Source organism: Xiphophorus couchianus, chromosome 6, assembly GCF_001444195.1.
Source record: "Xiphophorus couchianus chromosome 6, X_couchianus-1.0, whole genome shotgun sequence".
NCBI classification, from domain to species: domain Eukaryota; kingdom Metazoa; phylum Chordata; class Actinopteri; order Cyprinodontiformes; family Poeciliidae; genus Xiphophorus; species Xiphophorus couchianus.
The window spans coordinates 24,862,248-24,881,886 of NC_040233.1; the positions used below are offsets into that span (position 1 = coordinate 24,862,248).

The 19,639-nt window shown below is 41.9% G+C and overlaps 2 protein-coding genes across 6 annotated transcripts in view; both read left to right on the forward strand.

Moving 5' to 3' along the window:
* The window catches only part of LOC114146464 (acyl-coenzyme A thioesterase 2, mitochondrial-like), a 48,942-nt gene that overhangs the window by 20,341 nt on the left and 8,962 nt on the right, over positions 1 to 19,639 (forward strand). Inside the window, exon 1 of one of the 3 annotated variants that reach the window (XM_028020518.1) lies at positions 18,845 to 19,542. The exons of 1 other annotated variant lie outside the window; for it this stretch is intronic. In XM_028020518.1, coding sequence (XP_027876319.1) covers positions 19,092 to 19,542 — 451 coding nt within the window. In that variant the 5' untranslated portion in view covers positions 18,845 to 19,091. Of the gene's footprint in view, positions 1 to 18,844; positions 19,543 to 19,639 lie in introns of those variants that run through there. One more of the 3 variants, XM_028020519.1, reaches the window with a different exon arrangement.
* On the forward strand, positions 2,580 to 10,171 carry LOC114146467 (acyl-coenzyme A thioesterase 5-like). 3 transcript variants are annotated; one of them, XM_028020522.1, is made up of 4 exons: positions 2,580 to 2,626; positions 7,215 to 7,670; positions 8,488 to 8,669; positions 9,245 to 10,171. In XM_028020522.1, the coding sequence occupies exons 2-4, from the start codon at positions 7,220 to 7,222 to the stop codon at positions 9,851 to 9,853; spliced, it is 1,242 nt and encodes a 413-aa protein (XP_027876323.1). In that variant the 5' UTR covers positions 2,580 to 2,626; positions 7,215 to 7,219; the 3' UTR covers positions 9,854 to 10,171. The 3 variants fall into 3 exon arrangements, with proteins under 3 accessions (XP_027876323.1, XP_027876324.1, XP_027876325.1); XM_028020523.1 differs by having other exon boundaries at positions 2,593 to 2,699; positions 7,213 to 7,670; XM_028020524.1 differs by lacking the exon at positions 2,580 to 2,626 and having other exon boundaries at positions 6,977 to 7,670; positions 8,491 to 8,669.

Below are 19,639 nucleotides of genomic sequence, written 5' to 3' on the forward strand. Positions count from 1 at the left end.
ATTACTAAGGTAAACAGGTGGTGAAGCAAGGATCAGTTTCACCACCAGAGGGCGACAAAGGACATCTGCAACCCTGGCAGTGGACCGAGAAAACCCGCAAGAAATGATTTCAAAACAGAAAATTACGATAAAGCTCTGAGAAACATGTAACTATGTGTTACATGTAACTACATGTTACATGATGTAGTTACATGATATAAGAGTTATAAGAAAAGTTATAAGAAAATGGCAAATAAATATTTTTTTGTTCCCTTTTGCAGCAGATTATGAATTTATTTTATCTGTCAACCATCAAAGTCTGTGGGCGAGACTAACACTGCTGTAGCTGACATGATTGGTCTGAACTAGACTTATTAGGAAGTTTAACCAATCAGATGCTTACGTTTGGTGAGAAATTCCTTATTGGTATACTCCTGCACAGTGTCATGACATACTATCACAACATGGTTATGGTTTTAACAAATGTATAAAAATATGTTAGATACTCTACAGTTTGTAGAGTATCTAGAAATTTTACTCGGGGGAAGTGTAGCGATAACAAGGTCAAGTAAAAGCATAGGCGTAACTTCCTGAAGGACTGGGTGGACATGTCCCCACCAGGGCCGTGCAGAGACCTTTGGAGGGGCAGGGGCTCAAAATTAAAAAGGGGCACATTGATCAAGATCTTAAAACACCCCACAACAACATAACAACAACGCATATTAATCGAGAATTTAATAGGATCATACTATATCATTGTCATCATATGGGGACAATGCAGAGCAAATGTAGTCTGTTATCAGGTAATGTTGTTTCTGCTGCTGACAGTCCTGGAGGGCTGAGTTGATCTGAGACTGTAGTTGTTACACAGACAGAGAAGATGGGTGGTTATGAAGTTATGAAATATGCAAAATTGCTGCTATTTTACTAAATAAGCATTAATAATATCTATCTGTTGAACCTCTACAACAACTTGGCTGCAGACTGCTCTATAGATCAATAAAGCTCAAAGGTGTTAGCGTTACGTCATGTTTTGATATTAGCACCTCTGAGATCTAGAATTGTAAGGTTGAGAGACATCAAGGCAAAGAAAACTCAGTAGCTGCTGGTCAGGCCCTCCAGACATTCAGGGCCCCCTATAAATGGTTGAATTGTAACACAGATCATAGATCTAAACCTGTAGCATTTATTTATTGAGAATGACAATGTTATTAAATTTTATTTAATGCATTCAGCTGAGAAAAAAATAGTATATTTAGGATTTAATTAGGAAGTTTACTTTGTAAAGTTTAAAGAATCATCTTGATAGTTTGATTCTTGTGTTACCATGGCTACAATATGGTGTAATCTTTGTGTTTGTTGTAATCTCTGCTGGGTTTGTTCATAAAAACCTCACAGCAAATAATAACCAATAATCAGTGATTGATTTTATACTCGGCCAATTAACCTGGGCTCCTTATCATAGACTTCACTAAATCTATATTTAAACACGATTAGAGATGCTGAGGTTCTTAGTAGGAGGGGGCCGAGGGGCTAAATCATGATTCTGTCTAGGGCCCCATATTATCTGGCGATCCCTGGTTCACCTTTAAGATTTCAGTTTGGTGTATAAAAGGCATTATTAAAAAAGAAACCAAAATATCACACCAGCATTCTATTCTTTGTGAAAATTACTTTTACAGTCTGGTTTACAGTTTTATATTGTAGATATAAATATCAACAACATTTGTAGTTTTGGCCGATTAGTACCGTTAATTTTAGGGTAATTAACTGCTGGCAATATTACAATATTTTTCTATGAATTTTACAATTACTTATATTTTTACAACATGTTTCTGTGTTTTCTACATTTCATGACTGTCAAAATCACTTGAAATATATGTTTATTGAGTTAAGGTAATTCCATGTATTTTCTATGGTAATAAAATATTTTGGATATTATGGTCAGTAACTGTTGGAATTTTACCATTTTTTACCATAAATTTACAGAGGTTTTTTTTATAGTGTATAACGCAGCAGGTCATAAATTTATGCCGCCAATTCAGATTCAGCTGTGGAATCAGAATCACATAATTGAAAAATACAAAGTTTGCACTGACAAGGATCTATTTGGTTTGTACAGAAGTTATTTATTCTGCTTTTGAAATGTTTAATAACATTTTGATTGTTATAGAATCTCATGATGTTGATGTTTTCAGGAATTGATAACTATGTGATAATTCTTCACAAAAAATATGACTGAATTTTGAAACTGTTTTCAACTGTAGGTAGTTGAGCAAATAACAGGCTTATGCCATAAATTAGAATGTGACTGAAAAGTTCCTTTGTTAGTAATTTCATCACCAAGTGAAGTTATAATTATTTCATGCTATGGTTAATACCTGCTAAAGGGTTATTTTTGACAGGTAATATTAATCTGACAAGCGTCATCAGTCCATACAGTCTTCTGGAATTAGACTGTATGGCATTCAGATCTATGTTTGGGCTACTACTAGTTCCACTACCAAGAATAGATTGGGTTTGAGCCATTACTGTAACATAATTCTTTAAGAAGTTAAAAGGAATCTCAGTCCGGCCCAGAACCCAGCTGGTAAGTAATTCTCGTCACAATATCTGAAATCTGCACCTAAACAAGACACACTTGTGGGTAAGTTCAGTCATGTTGGTTTTATTGCAGTGTTAATATGAAAGGCATGTGTGGCGTAAGAAAACTGTCAAAAGGTGAGTAAATGATTCTAACATTCCTATAAATGATAACATATTTGAATCAACAAGATGTAAGAAAGTTATGATTGATTTTGTGTTTCCAGTAGCCACAAAATATTGTTAAAAAGTGAAAGTGTTGCCTGTTTTGCTTAGATAGTCACACAATTAGGGTCTGTCTTTAGAAACAGGAGTTCCATATGTTACCGACTGACCTTTAGTCTATTTTTACAGAGAACACTTTTATTAGACCGATCGTAATTTGCCCATTAAGCCCTAAAGGTTTGTCATATTTTGTCAAATTTCAAAGTTAATTTTCAGCACGTAAAGGTCAAATTCATGATTTGAATCACATTTGTTTTGAAACTCGAAATTATGCTTCATGTCTGAGACTTAATGGCACTGATTTTGTCAAAAAGGACTTTACATCACTGATCAGTTAATAATAATAACAATAATAATAGCTTTTTAAATAAACTTCCTAAGAGTTTTTAATTAACTTCTCAATCAAATTGTAGAAATTACCCATAACAATATCTCAATATCTCTCACTCTCTGCACTATAAAAAAAAGTGTGTAAATTTCACGGTAAAAAATGGTAAAATACCAACCGTTTTGGCTTTAAAAATTTAACAAAAACAAACTAACAAGTAAAAAGAAAAAACCAATTGGAATTGCAACCGATTTTCTCTACTGTTTTTATAAACTTTACAAGAATTTTTAAAAAAACACCCAGTTGTTTTTTTGATAATCTGTTAATATTTTTTGGTGTTAAGTAAATGGACCATTTCATAAACCTCCAGAGTAAGTTACACTGTGCCGTTACCAAGCAACCTAAGCTGACCTTCAGAACATTTAGTCAGCTAGTTTAACTGCTGTATGCACTGTACAATGGCTGCTGGAAAAGACAAGTGGGTTGTTGTTGTTTTTTGCTGACTCACCATTCAGAAACCACTTGCTGCATATTTCTTGGTTGTGCAGGAGGCGCCACTTCTGCTTTTCAAAGATGCATGGTTGTATAATTGCACATCTATTTGCAGCCATTTTCATGTGAGTTTAAATGAATCAATTGGAGAATTTCCAAGATGGCGGCGCCCAAAATGGCTGCGGTTGCATGGGCTCTCGACAACTTGCGAGTATTTGAGCAAAATACGCCGCCTAAAACGCTACAAACTTTGCATCCACTCAATAAGTTAGTATATGATCGCCAGCGTCTGCTGGAATTACCATCATCAAGTGATTTCGGACTCATAAATATGACTACTCTCGAGTGTTTACCTGATCTCGGAGTGCTACGGAGGCAAGACCCAGCGGCCCACGGCGCAGCGGACTCGCCTAGCAGCACTAGCCGGAGGAGGAGAAAGCGAAGGCAGTGCGACCGGCAGCGGAAGCGTGGCTGTCGAAGTGGACTAACAGCTAAGCTAAACGCTAACCCCCACAGATCGCCGCTTCCGTCCATCTTCCTCTCCAACGTCCGCTCTCTGGACAACAAAATAGACTATCTGCAACTAGAACTGTCTTCAAAGAGAGAGCTGAGGAACTGCTGCGCTCTCATTCTGACGGAGACATGGCTCAACTAGTCCATACCGGACAACGTTGTTAGCCTGGAAGGGCTCGCTACATTCCGCCCAGACAGCAGCAGCGCTCTCAGCGGTAAAACCCGAGGAGGGGGGCTGTGTATTTACATCAATAACAACTGGTGTAAAAATGCCATGACTGTTGCCAGTTACTGCTCCCCGGACATCGAGCTTCTGACTGTTAACTGCAGACCATTCTACCTGCCCAGGGAGTTTACTGTGGTTAGCATCACTGCCGTATATGTGCCCCCCAGTGCTAACACAAAAGAGGCTATGAGTGTTCTCTACCGGACCATCAGTGATTTGCAATCCTCACACACAGAGGGCGTTTTCATCATTGCTGGGGATTTTAACCAGGCCAACATAAAGACTGTGCTCCCTCACTTCAACCAATATGTGGATTTTCCAACCAGGGGAGGAAATACTCTAGACTTGGCCTACACCAACATCAAAGAAGCATTCAGAGCAGCCCACGGCCCCCACCTTGGCTCTTCAGACCACTTATCTGTTATGCTAATTCCTGCATACAAGCCCCTGCTGATCAGAACAAAACCTACAGTGAAGCAGGTGAGAATGTGGACTGAGGGGGCCATGGAGGCACTTCAGGACTGTTTTGAGTGCTCTGACTGGGAGATGTTCAAGGCAGCAGCCACCTACAACGACCAGATCAACATCGATGAGTACGCCATGACTGTGTCAGCCTACATCAACAAGTGGACAGAGGACGTCAGCATCACTAAGAACATTATCACCCGGGCCAACCAAAAACCCTGGATGACTAAGGAGGTACGTGGAATGCTAAAAGCACGGAACTCAGCCTTCAAGTCTGGCAACAAGGAGGCAATGAGGACAGCGAGAGCCAACTTGAACCGTGCTATCAGGTTAGCAAAGCGAACCCACAGTCGAAAAATACAGGAGTTCTTCCACGACACCAGCAACACCAGAAGTATGTGGCAAGGCATATGGGCGATCACAGATTACAATCCATCCTCCCCCCCAGTGGGTGAAGTTGATGCTGACTTTCTAAATGGACTCAATAACTTCTTTGGGAGGTTCGAGGCACTGAACAGTACTCCAGCAAAGAAAACTGTTCCCCACCAGGAAGAGGAGGCACTCTGCCTGGAAACAGCCGATGTGTTGAAGACTCTGAAAAGAGTCAACCCACGGAAGGCCCCAGGCCCCGACAACATACCTGGGCGGGTGTTCAGGGAATGCGCAGGTCAGCTGGCTGGTGTCCTAACAGACATTTTTAACACCTCACTGGACCAAGCTACAGTGCCAGCCTGTCTCAAAACTGCCTCCATCATTCCGTTGCCAAAGAAACCTCAAGTCACCTCTTTCAACGATTACCGGCCTGTGGCATTGACACCCATCATGATGAAGTGCTTTGAAAGGCTGGTAAAAGAACACATCGTCTCCAGACTCCCCTCCACATTCGACCCGTTCCAGTTTGCCTACCGCCGAAACCGCTCCACTGAGGACGCTATCTCCTCCACCCTACACCTGAGCCTGGCTCACCTGGAGGAGAAGAACACTCATGTGCGGATGTTGTTCCTGGACTTCAGCTCAGCGTTCAACACAATCATCCCACAGCATCTGGCAGGAAAACTGGGACACCTGGGCTTCAGCACCCCCCTGCGCAACTGGCTACTAGACTTCCTCACCGACAGACCTCAGTCAGTCCGGATCGGACAACACACCTCCGATGTCATCACCCTCAGCACAGGCTCCCCTCAGGGATGCGTCCTGAGCCCTCTGCTGTTCACTCTGATGACACACGACTGCGCCCCCAGGTTCGCCACCAACCACATCGTGAAGTTCGCGGACGACACAACGGTGGTGGGCCTCATCAGAGACGACAACGACCTGGACTACAGAGAGGAGGTGGAGCAGCTGGTGGACTGGTGCAGAGACAACAGCCTGATCCTGAACGTTGACAAGACAAAGGAGATGATCGTCGACTTCAGGAAGAACCGGCCCAGCCACGCTCCACTGCTCATCAACAGCTCGGCGGTGGAGGTGGTCAGCAGCACCAAATTCCTGGGGGTGCACATCACTAACGACCTCACCTGGACTCTGAACACCACGTCTCTGGTCAAGAGGGCACAGAAACGTTTGTATTTCCTGCGGAGGATGAGAAGAGCACACCTGCCCCCGCCCATCCTCAAGACGTTCTACAGAAGCACCATAGAGAGCATTCTGACCAGCTGCCTCTCTGTGTGGTGTGGAGGCTGCAGCGCCTCCGACTGGAAGAACGTGAGGAGAGTGGTGCGGACAGCGGAGAGGATCATCGGGGCCCCCCTTCCCTCCATTCAGGACATTTCATCCCAGCGCTGCGTGTCCCGAGGCCCAAACATCATCAGTGACCCCTCACACTCCCCCATGGACTGTTCTCCCTGCTGCCCTCTGGAAAGAGGTTCCGCAGCGTCCGGTGCAGGTCCACCAGGTTCCGAAACAGCTTTTTCCCACTTGCCATCAGATTGCTGAACTCTTAACTGGACTGCACTTAAAATCTGGTCTCCACTTTATACCTTGCACATGTACAGAGCTAAGTAACTTCCTTTCTACTGTCAGTCCTGCACTTTATATTTTATATTTATATTTATATTCAAATTTTATACTGTATTTTATTTTATTCTGGAGTAACCTCACAACATTGGAAGCTCAAAACACTGTCCTGAGCCGTATGCAACGACATTTCGTTCTGTATACACCCTGTGCATGCAAAATGACAATAAAGTTAGTCTAAGTCTAAGTCTCTAAGTCTAAGTCTAAATGTGGAGTTGGGGGCGTGGCCAGAAGCAGCTTATTTGAGATTAAAGCAAGAAGAGGCCCTAAAACAGCTCATTGTAAAAGAAACTTAAATAGGCAGAACTGAGCAAACTAAAATAATTCTCTGAGAATTATTTTGTGCAAAAAGTGTTACGAACATGTAAATTTTTCTTTCAGTTTCAGAAAGCATGTCGGCCCAGATCAGACTGAGACTGCTCCCCAGCGCCAGGTGTTTATTCGACGAGCCCGTTCAGGTGAAGGTGGCCGGACTGAGGTCCAAGCAGCTGGTCACCTTGAGAGCCAGATCCACCGATGAGAGGGGAGTGGTGTTCAATTCTTCAGCCAGCTATCGCGCCGACGGCAGAGGGGAGATCGACCTGAACAGAGACGCCTCGCTCAGTGGGAGCTACGTCGGGGTGGAACCCATGGGTCTGCTGAGGTCACTGAAGGCAGATACCTTGCACAAATATTTCTATAAGAACAAAGCATTGGAACCTTTCATGGTCAACTTCTCTGTGCATGAGGAGGAGGGCGGGATGCTGGCCGAGGCGACCAATGAGAGGCGTCTCATGGGAGATGGAGTCAGGCGAGTTCCTGTCGAAGTGGGCAACAGTCAAGGAGTCCTGTTTACCCCGCCAGGTATTAATGACGACCTCATTAAGTATTTTAATTAGCATTATCTATCAGAACCTAAACAGTTTTTACATATTTTCACTGCAGACGTTCTATAAAAAACTTAAAGTATGCTGAGTTAACAAATGCACCAAAGGTCAATTTAAAAATGTCTCTGAGCTGCAAACCTTATGTTTTAAAGAGAATCTATTATGCAAAGTTTACATTTTGCATGCATCCAGTCTTTGGCAGTAAATTAATGTTTTTTGTTGTCTAAAAAATTTGCCATTTAAAAAACGTTTTGAATGTAACGTCACAAATCGTCAGGCACTTCCTGTCATCTAACAACCCCAGCAAAGCACAGCCTGTTACCTAGCAACCCCAGCTGAGCTCCAGCATGTTTAGTCAGCTGGTTTTACGGCTGTATGCACTGTACAATGGCTGCTGGAAATATGATTGTTTTATTGTTTACCATACAGAAACCCTTTGTCTTGTTGATTGTGCAGGAGGCTCCACTTCTGCTTGTGCATCTGTTTGCAGCCAGTTTCACATGCAAGTGTAAATGCTGAGCTGGGGGTCGGGGCCAGCAGGAACTTTTTGGATTTAAAGTGACAAGAGGCCCTAAAACAGCTCAATATAGGCAGAACTCGGAAGAATGAAGTCTCATTAACTAAGAGTGATTTTGTGCAAAAACTGCAATGAATATGTTTTGTGTTTTGTGTAGCCCCCAGACTTATCCCAACCAATTCAAGGAAGCATAATAAATCACCTTTAACAGGTAAACAGACTTTTACATTTTAATAAATGGGTATTTAAAATTCTTTTGTTCTCTTTTTGCTCAAAGGAGAGGGTCCGTTTCCTGCTGTGTTGGATCTGGGCACCTTCATGTCGGAGAAAAGGGCCTCTCTACTGGCCAATAAAGGCTTTATAGTTCTTGCTTTACCCGTATTCAACGACCCCAAAATAGAAAGGATGAATCTGGACGACTTCAAAGAAGCAGTGAAGTTTCTACAAAACCAGCCAAAGGTGACAAGACACATCCAGTTTCCTAGTTTCCATAAAATCACTTTATGTAAACGAAACAAACTAATGAATTTAAAAACTTGCAACATCTCATCCTGTCTCCTGTATTCTGGGAGCAGGTTATAGAAGACATAACTTCTATATTCAATGGCGTGTCGGCCCAGGTCAACAACCTTAAAGATGTTTAACACACTATAAAATACATTAATTTTTTTGTTGCTGAGTAAACTCTCATTGAAAAATGTACAATCTATCCCTCTATAGTCAATCCATTTCCCAGACTTTCTATCCATTCACCCATCCATCCATTTCTTCTTTTTTTGTTCAACTATTTTTTATTTTTCTTTCTCTGTAAATATGCATATTGTATATAATATCCATTCTTAAGGTTCTTTGGATACTGAAATCAGCTGGTAATTAATCCTACCCCTAAAAAAAGACAAGGAGTGGGATTAAATAAGCTTTTAAAATGCTCTTGAAAATAAGCAATCACATTTTCTTTTAAAGTAGTTAGTTTTTCCTTTCATTCCTGAACTGACTGTTTTGATCATTATTTCTTAATTTCATGTTTTTCGCAGGTGAGCAGTAAAGGAGTTGGGGTAATATCCCGATCTAAGGGGAGCGACATCGCGCTTTCCCTCGCTGCTTTTGTGCCCGGAGTTGAAGCTGTGGTCTGGATCAATGGTTGCTCTGCTAGCACAATCCTACCCCTGTATTATAAGAATAGGCAGATTCTCTCAGCATTGAAGTTTGACATGAACAAAATAATTTTCACCAAGTCTGGAGCCTTTATCACCAAATATGCCATGCATGATACTCTGACGGAGGAAAACAGGGCATCCCTGGTGCCTATCGAACGAGCAAGCGGACAATTCCTGTTTGTAGCTTCAGAGGACGACTTCAACTGGGACAGCAAGGCCTACATGGATGAGATGGTGGACAGACTAAAGCGTCATGGGAAGGAGAACTTTGAGAGTGTGAGCTACCCTGGAGCCGGACATCATTTAGAACCTCCGTTTGGACCGTACTGCCACTCCAGCTTCCATGGCTTCGTAGGTATTCCGGTCCTGTGGGGGGGGGAGCCCAGGGCCCACGCTGCTGCTGAAGTCCATCTATGGAGTAAGATCCAGGAGTTCTTCAGAACTCACTTAAACTGTGACAAAACTCAAACTAAATCCAAGTTATAGTGCTGCTGACCTTTAATCAAAAACCAGCCAAGATATCTAAGAGAGAGTTTTGGGCTGAAAGGAAGCCGTTACTCCAAAAAAACAAAACAAAACAAAAAAAAGCTAGAGTACAGTTTGAAAATCCGCTATTAAAGCAAACTTTAACCCAATCTATATAGACTCATGTCTTTGAAAGCAGTTTTTTTTTTAACTACACTATTGTTATGCCATTTGGCAAATAGAAATATTTCAGTTGTATTAATGGGAGCCAGTCGCTTGACCCACATACAGAACACACTCAGAAAAATCAGATGAATAAAGTTTATTTTGAACAAATACTTCATGAGTTGAATGTGTGGTTCTTGTCCTAGAACTGATGGAGAACTGAAGGCAGTGGAGATGAGAGGCAAGTGGACAGTTTAGAAACATAGAAATGATGATAGTTAAAGTGCTTACTGCTCTAGTTGAGATTCTCCACCAGGGTAAGGTCACTGGAGCTAGGTTCCCTTGTGGGGGAGAAGAGGTATGGTCCAAGTTCAGATGATCAGAGAAGTAATGTGATTCCTGGAAGCTGTGGGTTGATGTTTTCATTGGAGGGGGGACAAGTAACAGCAAAGGTAGTGGAAAGAGGAGCGGTTCGTCACCAGTCATGGAATGAGGTACTAGCAGGGGCGATTCTAGGATCTGACTTTTAGGGGTGCTTAGCCCCCAGTAAGGCTAAGACCCATGAAAAGATAGTCTTTGGTGCGGTTTTCTAAACCTAACTGCTTATTTACATACATTCACAAACAAAATTAAGAGACATGTTGTCAGTAATTCATAGAATAAACAATATTCATTTTACGCAAACGTACACCTATAAAGAGTAAAATCAAAGAAACTTTAAATAGTTTCCAGAGGTGTATAAACTCAGTTTGAAACAGAATCTCAAAAATGAGTCCTTAACCTGAACTTTATTTGAAAATCATACTTAGAAATTGTATTACCATTATTTTTATCTGAACGTTATGGCTGTTGGCTTTTTTTACAAGAATGAATGTCCATCTATGGAAAAGTAGACATTATGAGTTTTATTATTTCAATTCACAGTTCATGAAGTGGGCCTATTATAGTTTCAGTACCAAACACCTTTCTATTCACAAAAAACAGCCTAACATTCTGTGCTGTTCTTTAGTTTGACATTATTTAAGTGACTCCAGGGAGATTTGGGAAGTTAATTACAAAACACCACAACAGTCACTAATCAAACTTCAAAAAAGACCAACAAGACTAATTAACAAGGCTAAGTACTGGGATCAGACTAACCATTATTTATCAAAATATTTTGCACTGAGGTACAAAATACTCTTCAAATAAATAAAGCCATTACTGTCCAATATAATTATGAATTTCCATTCATAAATATAAAAATAATTCTAAATGAAGTACTGCATTGCTATTTAAAATTGCCCATTGCAAAAAATCACTAAGCATAATATTTTGCATTGCAAATTGTCATCTGAATAAAGGTGCTGATGATACAAGTCTGGTCTCTTTTAGCTGGTTAAAAAAAATATATAATGGTCTATACTGTTTTTTTGGAGGCTGGTTCTACACCCAATTTACTAGAGGCCACTGGGAAGCAAAGAATTTTCTTGGAAAACTTTCAGTCGTGAAAGTGAATAACTCGAGTAATACAGTGGGTTGCAGCCAAGTCACCACGAGAGAAAAACCTATGAGGAGACCAAATGGTAAGTGTAGATAAAGAAAAAATTGGAAGAACTCATAGACTGAACTCAGAGAGGTGCAGAATACCATAACAGGCAAACACTCAGGCACTGGAGGACTGGTGATCAGCTCCTCTTATACTCTGCCTGAGGAAGCCCATTGGGACAAATGTAAAGTCATTTGTTCAACTTTTATTGTTTTAAAATTTGCTATGAATTGAATTTATTTGACAGTTGAGTTGAGTTGCGAAGTCATGGGGCGGTCTAGGCTGAAACTGAACTGAGCTCAAAAATTCAAGCATCAAACCAATCAGTGATGAGCACTGAAAGGGTAATTACTAAGGTAAACAGGTGGTGAAGCAAGGATCAGTTTCACCACCAGAGGGCGACAAAGGACATCTGCAACCCTGGCAGTGGACCGAGAAAACCCGCAAGAAATGATTTCAAAACAGAAAATTACGATAAAGCTCTGAGAAACATGTAACTATGTGTTACATGTAACTACATGTTACATGATGTAGTTACATGATATAAGAGTTATAAGAAAAGTTATAAGAAAATGGCAAATAAATATTTTTTTGTTCCCTTTTGCAGCAGATTATGAATTTATTTTATCTGTCAACCATCAAAGTCTGTGGGCGAGACTAACACTGCTGTAGCTGACATGATTGGTCTGAACTAGACTTATTAGGAAGTTTAACCAATCAGATGCTTACGTTTGGTGAGAAATTCCTTATTGGTATACTCCTGCACAGTGTCATGACATACTATCACAACATGGTTATGGTTTTAACAAATGTATAAAAATATGTTAGATACTCTACAGTTTGTAGAGTATCTAGAAATTTTACTCGGGGGAAGTGTAGCGATAACAAGGTCAAGTAAAAGCATAGGCGTAACTTCCTGAAGGACTGGGTGGACATGTCCCCACCAGGGCCGTGCAGAGACCTTTGGAGGGGCAGGGGCTCAAAATTAAAAAGGGGCACATTGATCAAGATCTTAAAACACCCCACAACAACATAACAACAACGCATATTAATCGAGAATTTAATAGGATCATACTATATCATTGTCATCATATGGGGACAATGCAGAGCAAATGTAGTCTGTTATCAGGTAATGTTGTTTCTGCTGCTGACAGTCCTGGAGGGCTGAGTTGATCTGAGACTGTAGTTGTTACACAGACAGAGAAGATGGGTGGTTATGAAGTTATGAAATATGCAAAATTGCTGCTATTTTACTAAATAAGCATTAATAATATCTATCTGTTGAACCTCTACAACAACTTGGCTGCAGACTGCTCTATAGATCAATAAAGCTCAAAGGTGTTAGCGTTACGTCATGTTTTGATATTAGCACCTCTGAGATCTAGAATTGTAAGGTTGAGAGACATCAAGGCAAAGAAAACTCAGTAGCTGCTGGTCAGGCCCTCCAGACATTCAGGGGCCCCTATAAATGGTTGAATTGTAACACAGATCATAGATCTAAACCTGTAGCATTTATTTATTGAGAATGACAATGTTATTAAATTTTATTTAATGCATTCAGCTGAGAAAAAAATAGTATATTTAGGATTTAATTAGGAAGTTTACTTTGTAAAGTTTAAAGAATCATCTTGATAGTTTGATTCTTGTGTTACCATGGCTACAATATGGTGTAATCTTTGTGTTTGTTGTAATCTCTGCTGGGTTTGTTCATAAAAACCTCACAGCAAATAATAACCAATAATCAGTGATTGATTTTATACTCGGCCAATTAACCTGGGCTCCTTATCATAGACTTCACTAAATCTATATTTAAACACGATTAGAGATGCTGAGGTTCTTAGTAGGAGGGGGCCGAGGGGCTAAATCATGATTCTGTCTAGGGCCCCATATTATCTGGCGATCCCTGGTTCACCTTTAAGATTTCAGTTTGGTGTATAAAAGGCATTATTAAAAAAGAAACCAAAATATCACACCAGCATTCTATTCTTTGTGAAAATTACTTTTACAGTCTGGTTTACAGTTTTATATTGTAGATATAAATATCAACAACATTTGTAGTTTTGGCCGATTAGTACCGTTAATTTTAGGGTAATTAACTGCTGGCAATATTACAATATTTTTCTATGAATTTTACAATTACTTATATTTTTACAACATGTTTCTGTGTTTTCTACATTTCATGACTGTCAAAATCACTTGAAATATATGTTTATTGAGTTAAGGTAATTCCATGTATTTTCTATGGTAATAAAATATTTTGGATATTATGGTCAGTAACTGTTGGAATTTTACCATTTTTTACCATAAATTTACAGAGGTTTTTTTTATAGTGTATAACGCAGCAGGTCATAAATTTATGCCGCCAATTCAGATTCAGCTGTGGAATCAGAATCACATAATTGAAAAATACAAAGTTTGCACTGACAAGGATCTATTTGGTTTGTACAGAAGTTATTTATTCTGCTTTTGAAATGTTTAATAACATTTTGATTGTTATAGAATCTCATGATGTTGATGTTTTCAGGAATTGATAACTATGTGATAATTCTTCACAAAAAATATGACTGAATTTTGAAACTGTTTTCAACTGTAGGTAGTTGAGCAAATAACAGGCTTATGCCATAAATTAGAATGTGACTGAAAAGTTCCTTTGTTAGTAATTTCATCACCAAGTGAAGTTATAATTATTTCATGCTATGGTTAATACCTGCTAAAGGGTTATTTTTGACAGGTAATATTAATCTGACAAGCGTCATCAGTCCATACAGTCTTCTGGAATTAGACTGTATGGCATTCAGATCTATGTTTGGGCTACTACTAGTTCCACTACCAAGAATAGATTGGGTTTGAGCCATTACTGTAACATAATTCTTTAAGAAGTTAAAAGGAATCTCAGTCCGGCCCAGAACCCAGCTGGTAAGTAATTCTCGTCACAATATCTGAAATCTGCACCTAAACAAGACACACTTGTGGGTAAGTTCAGTCATGTTGGTTTTATTGCAGTGTTAATATGAAAGGCATGTGTGGCGTAAGAAAACTGTCAAAAGGTGAGTAAATGATTCTAACATTCCTATAAATGATAACATATTTGAATCAACAAGATGTAAGAAAGTTATGATTGATTTTGTGTTTCCAGTAGCCACAAAATATTGTTAAAAAGTGAAAGTGTTGCCTGTTTTGCTTAGATAGTCACACAATTAGGGTCTGTCTTTAGAAACAGGAGTTCCATATGTTACCGACTGACCTTTAGTCTATTTTTACAGAGAACACTTTTATTAGACCGATCGTAATTTGCCCATTAAGCCCTAAAGGTTTGTCATATTTTGTCAAATTTCAAAGTTAATTTTCAGCACGTAAAGGTCAAATTCATGATTTGAATCACATTTGTTTTGAAACTCGAAATTATGCTTCATGTCTGAGACTTAATGGCACTGATTTTGTCAAAAAGGACTTTACATCACTGATCAGTTAATAATAATAACAATAATAATAGCTTTTTAAATAAACTTCCTAAGAGTTTTTAATTAACTTCTCAATCAAATTGTAGAAATTACCCATAACAATATCTCAATATCTCTCACTCTCTGCACTATAAAAAAAAGTGTGTAAATTTCACGGTAAAAAATGGTAAAATACCAACCGTTTTGGCTTTAAAAATTTAACAAAAACAAACTAACAAGTAAAAAGAAAAAACCAATTGCAATTGCAACCGATTTTCTCTACTGTTTTTATAAACTTTACAAGAATTTTTAAAAAAACACCCAGTTGTTTTTTTGATAATCTGTTAATATTTTTTGGTGTTAAGTAAATGGACCATTTCATAAACCTCCAGAGTAAGTTACACTGTGCCGTTACCAAGCAACCTAAGCTGACCTTCAGAACATTTAGTCAGCTAGTTTAACTGCTGTATGCACTGTACAATGGCTGCTGGAAAAGACAAGTGGGTTGTTGTTGTTTTTTGCTGACTCACCATTCAGAAACCACTTGCTGCATATTTCTTGGTTGTGCAGGAGGCGCCACTTCTGCTTTTCAAAGATGCATGGTTGTATAATTGCACATCTATTTGCAGCCATTTTCATGTGAGTTTAAATGAATCAATTGGAGAATTTCCAAGATGGCGGCGCCCAAAATGGCTGCGGTTGCATGGGCTCTCGACAACTTGCGAGTATTTGAGCAAAATACGCCGCCTAAAACGCTACAAACTTTGCATCCACTCAATAAGTTAGTATATGATCGCCAGCGTCTGCTGGAATTACCATCATCAAGTGATTTCGGACTCATAAATATGACTACTCTCGAGTGTTTACCTGATCTCGGAGTGCTACGGAGGCAAGACCCAGCGGCCCACGGCGCAGCGGACTCGCCTAGCAGCACTAGCCGGAGGAGGAGAAAGCGAAGGCAGTGCGACCGGCAGCGGAAGCGTGGCTGTCGAAGTGGACTAACAGCTAAGCTAAACGCTAACCCCCACAGATCGCCGCTTCCGTCCATCTTCCTCTCCAACGTCCGCTCTCTGGACAACAAAATAGACTATCTGCAACTAGAACTGTCTTCAAAGAGAGAGCTGAGGAACTGCTGCGCTCTCATTCTGACGGAGACATGGCTCAACTAGTCCATACCGGACAACGTTGTTAGCCTGGAAGGGCTCGCTACATTCCGCCCAGACAGCAGCAGCGCTCTCAGCGGTAAAACCCGAGGAGGGGGGCTGTGTATTTACATCAATAACAACTGGTGTAAAAATGCCATGACTGTCGCCAGTTACTGCTCCCCGGACATCGAGCTTCTGACTGTTAACTGCAGACCATTCTACCTGCCCAGGGAGTTTACTGTGGTTAGCATCACTGCCGTATATGTGCCCCCCAGTGCTAACACAAAAGAGGCTATGAGTGTTCTCTACCGGACCATCAGTGATTTGCAATCCTCACACACAGAGGGCGTTTTCATCATTGCTGGGGATTTTAACCAGGCCAACATAAAGACTGTGCTCCCTCACTTCAACCAATATGTGGATTTTCCAACCAGGGGAGGAAATACTCTAGACTTGGCCTACACCAACATCAAAGAAGCATTCAGAGCAGCCCACGGCCCCCACCTTGGCTCTTCAGACCACTTATCTGTTATGCTAATTCCTGCATACAAGCCCCTGCTGATCAGAACAAAACCTACAGTGAAGCAGGTGAGAATGTGGACTGAGGGGGCCATGGAGGCACTTCAGGACTGTTTTGAGTGCTCTGACTGGGAGATGTTCAAGGCAGCAGCCACCTACAACGACCAGATCAACATCGATGAGTACGCCATGACTGTGTCAGCCTACATCAACAAGTGGACAGAGGACGTCAGCATCACTAAGAACATTATCACCCGGGCCAACCAAAAACCCTGGATGACTAAGGAGGTACGTGGAATGCTAAAAGCACGGAACTCAGCCTTCAAGTCTGGCAACAAGGAGGCAATGAGGACAGCGAGAGCCAACTTGAACCGTGCTATCAGGTTAGCAAAGCGAACCCACAGTCGAAAAATACAGGAGTTCTTCCACGACACCAGCAACACCAGAAGTATGTGGCAAGGCATATGGGCGATCACAGATTACAATCCATCCTCCCCCCCAGTGGGTGAAGTTGATGCTGACTTTCTAAATGGACTCAATAACTTCTTTGGGAGGTTCGAGGCACTGAACAGTACTCCAGCAAAGAAAACTGTTCCCCACCAGGAAGAGGAGGCACTCTGCCTGGAAACAGCCGATGTGTTGAAGACTCTGAAAAGAGTCAACCCACGGAAGGCCCCAGGCCCCGACAACATACCTGGGCGGGTGTTCAGGGAATGCGCAGGTCAGCTGGCTGGTGTCCTAACAGACATTTTTAACACCTCACTGGACCAAGCTACAGTGCCAGCCTGTCTCAAAACTGCCTCCATCATTCCGTTGCCAAAGAAACCTCAAGTCACCTCTTTCAACGATTACCGGCCTGTGGCATTGACACCCATCATGATGAAGTGCTTTGAAAGGCTGGTAAAAGAACACATCGTCTCCAGACTCCCCTCCACATTCGACCCGTTCCAGTTTGCCTACCGCCGAAACCGCTCCACTGAGGACGCTATCTCCTCCACCCTACACCTGAGCCTGGCTCACCTGGAGGAGAAGAACACTCATGTGCGGATGTTGTTCCTGGACTTCAGCTCAGCGTTCAACACAATCATCCCACAGCATCTGGCAGGAAAACTGGGACACCTGGGCTTCAGCACCCCCCTGCGCAACTGGCTACTAGACTTCCTCACCGACAGACCTCAGTCAGTCCGGATCGGACAACACACCTCCGATGTCATCACCCTCAGCACAGGCTCCCCTCAGGGATGCGTCCTGAGCCCTCTGCTGTTCACTCTGATGACACACGACTGCGCCCCCAGGTTCGCCACCAACCACATCGTGAAGTTCGCGGACGACACAACGGTGGTGGGCCTCATCAGAGACGACAACGACCTGGACTACAGAGAGGAGGTGGAGCAGCTGGTGGACTGGTGCAGAGACAACAGCCTGATCCTGAACGTTGACAAGACAAAGGAGATGATCGTCGACTTCAGGAAGAACCGGCCCAGCCACGCTCCACTGCTCATCAACAGCTCGGCGGTGGAGGTGGTCAGCAGCACCAAATTCCTGGGGGTGCACATCACTAACGACCTCACCTGGACTCTGAACACCACGTCTCTGGTCAAGAGGGCACAGAAACGTTTGTATTTCCTGCGGAGGATGAGAAGAGCACACCTGCCCCCGCCCATCCTCAAGACGTTCTACAGAAGCACCATAGAGAGCATTCTGACCAGCTGCCTCTCTGTGTGGTGTGGAGGCTGCAGCGCCTCCGACTGGAAGAACGTGAGGAGAGTGGTGCGGACAGCGGAGAGGATCATCGGGGCCCCCCTTCCCTCCATTCAGGACATTTCATCCCAGCGCTGCGTGTCCCGAGGCCCAAACATCATCAGTGACCCCTCACACTCCCCCATGGACTGTTCTCCCTGCTGCCCTCTGGAAAGAGGTTCCGCAGCGTCCGGTGCAGGTCCACCAGGTTCCGAAACAGCTTTTTCCCACTTGCCATCAGATTGCTGAACTCTTAACTGGACTGCACTTAAAATCTGGTCTCCACTTTATACCTTGCACATGTACAGAGCTAAGTAACTTCCTTTCTACTGTCAGTCCTGCACTTTATATTTTATATTTATATTTATATTCAAATTTTATACTGTATTTTATTTTATTCTGGAGTAACCTCACAACATTGGAAGCTCAAAACACTGTCCTGAGCCGTATGCAACGACATTTCGTTCTGTATACACCCTGTGCATGCAAAATGACAATAAAGTTAGTCTAAGTCTAAGTCTCTAAGTCTAAGTCTAAATGTGGAGTTGGGGGCGTGGCCAGAAGCAGCTTATTTGAGATTAAAGCAAGAAGAGGCCCTAAAACAGCTCATTGTAAAAGAAACTTAAATAGGCAGAACTGAGCAAACTAAAATAATTCTCTGAGAATTATTTTGTGCAAAAAGTGTTACGAACATGTAAATTTTTCTTTCAGTTTCAGAAAGCATGTCGGCCCAGATCAGACTGAGACTGCTCCCCAGCGCCAGGTGTTTATTCGACGAGCCCGTTCAGGTGAAGGTGGCCGGACTGAGGTCCAAGCAGCTGGTCACCTTGAGAGCCAGATCCACCGATGAGAGGGGAGTGGTGTTCAATTCTTCAGCCAGCTATCGCGCCGACGGCAGAGGGGAGATCGACCTGAACAGAGACGCCTCGCTCAGTGGGAGCTACGTCGGGGTGGAACCCATGGGTCTGCTGAGGTCACTGAAGGCAGATACCTTGCACAAATATTTCTTTAAGAACAAAGCATTGGAACCTTTCATGGTCAACTTCTCTGTGCATGAGGAGGAGGGCGGGATGCTGGCCGAGGCGACCAATGAGAGGCGTCTCATGGGAGATGGAGTCAGGCGAGTTCCTGTCGAAGTGGGCAACAGTCAAGGAGTCCTGTTTACCCCGCCAGGTATTAATGACGACCTCATTAAGTATTTTAATTAGCATTATCTATCAGAACCTAAACAGTTTTTACATATTTTCACTGCAGACGTTCTATAAAAAAC

What these genes read in the sequence shown, in the direction of transcription:
- LOC114146467 (XM_028020522.1), top strand. Translation starts at nt 7,220, where the DNA reads ATGTCGGCCCAGATCAGACTGAGACTGCTCCCCAGCGCCAGGTGTTTA. An exon ending in AGTCCTGTTTACCCCGCCAG is followed by an intron (nt 7,671 to 8,487) that starts GTATTAATGACG and finishes TTTTGCTCAAAG; the next exon opens with GAGAGGGTCCGTTTCCTGCT. An exon ending in TTCTACAAAACCAGCCAAAG is followed by an intron (nt 8,670 to 9,244) that starts GTGACAAGACAC and finishes TGTTTTTCGCAG; the next exon opens with GTGAGCAGTAAAGGAGTTGG.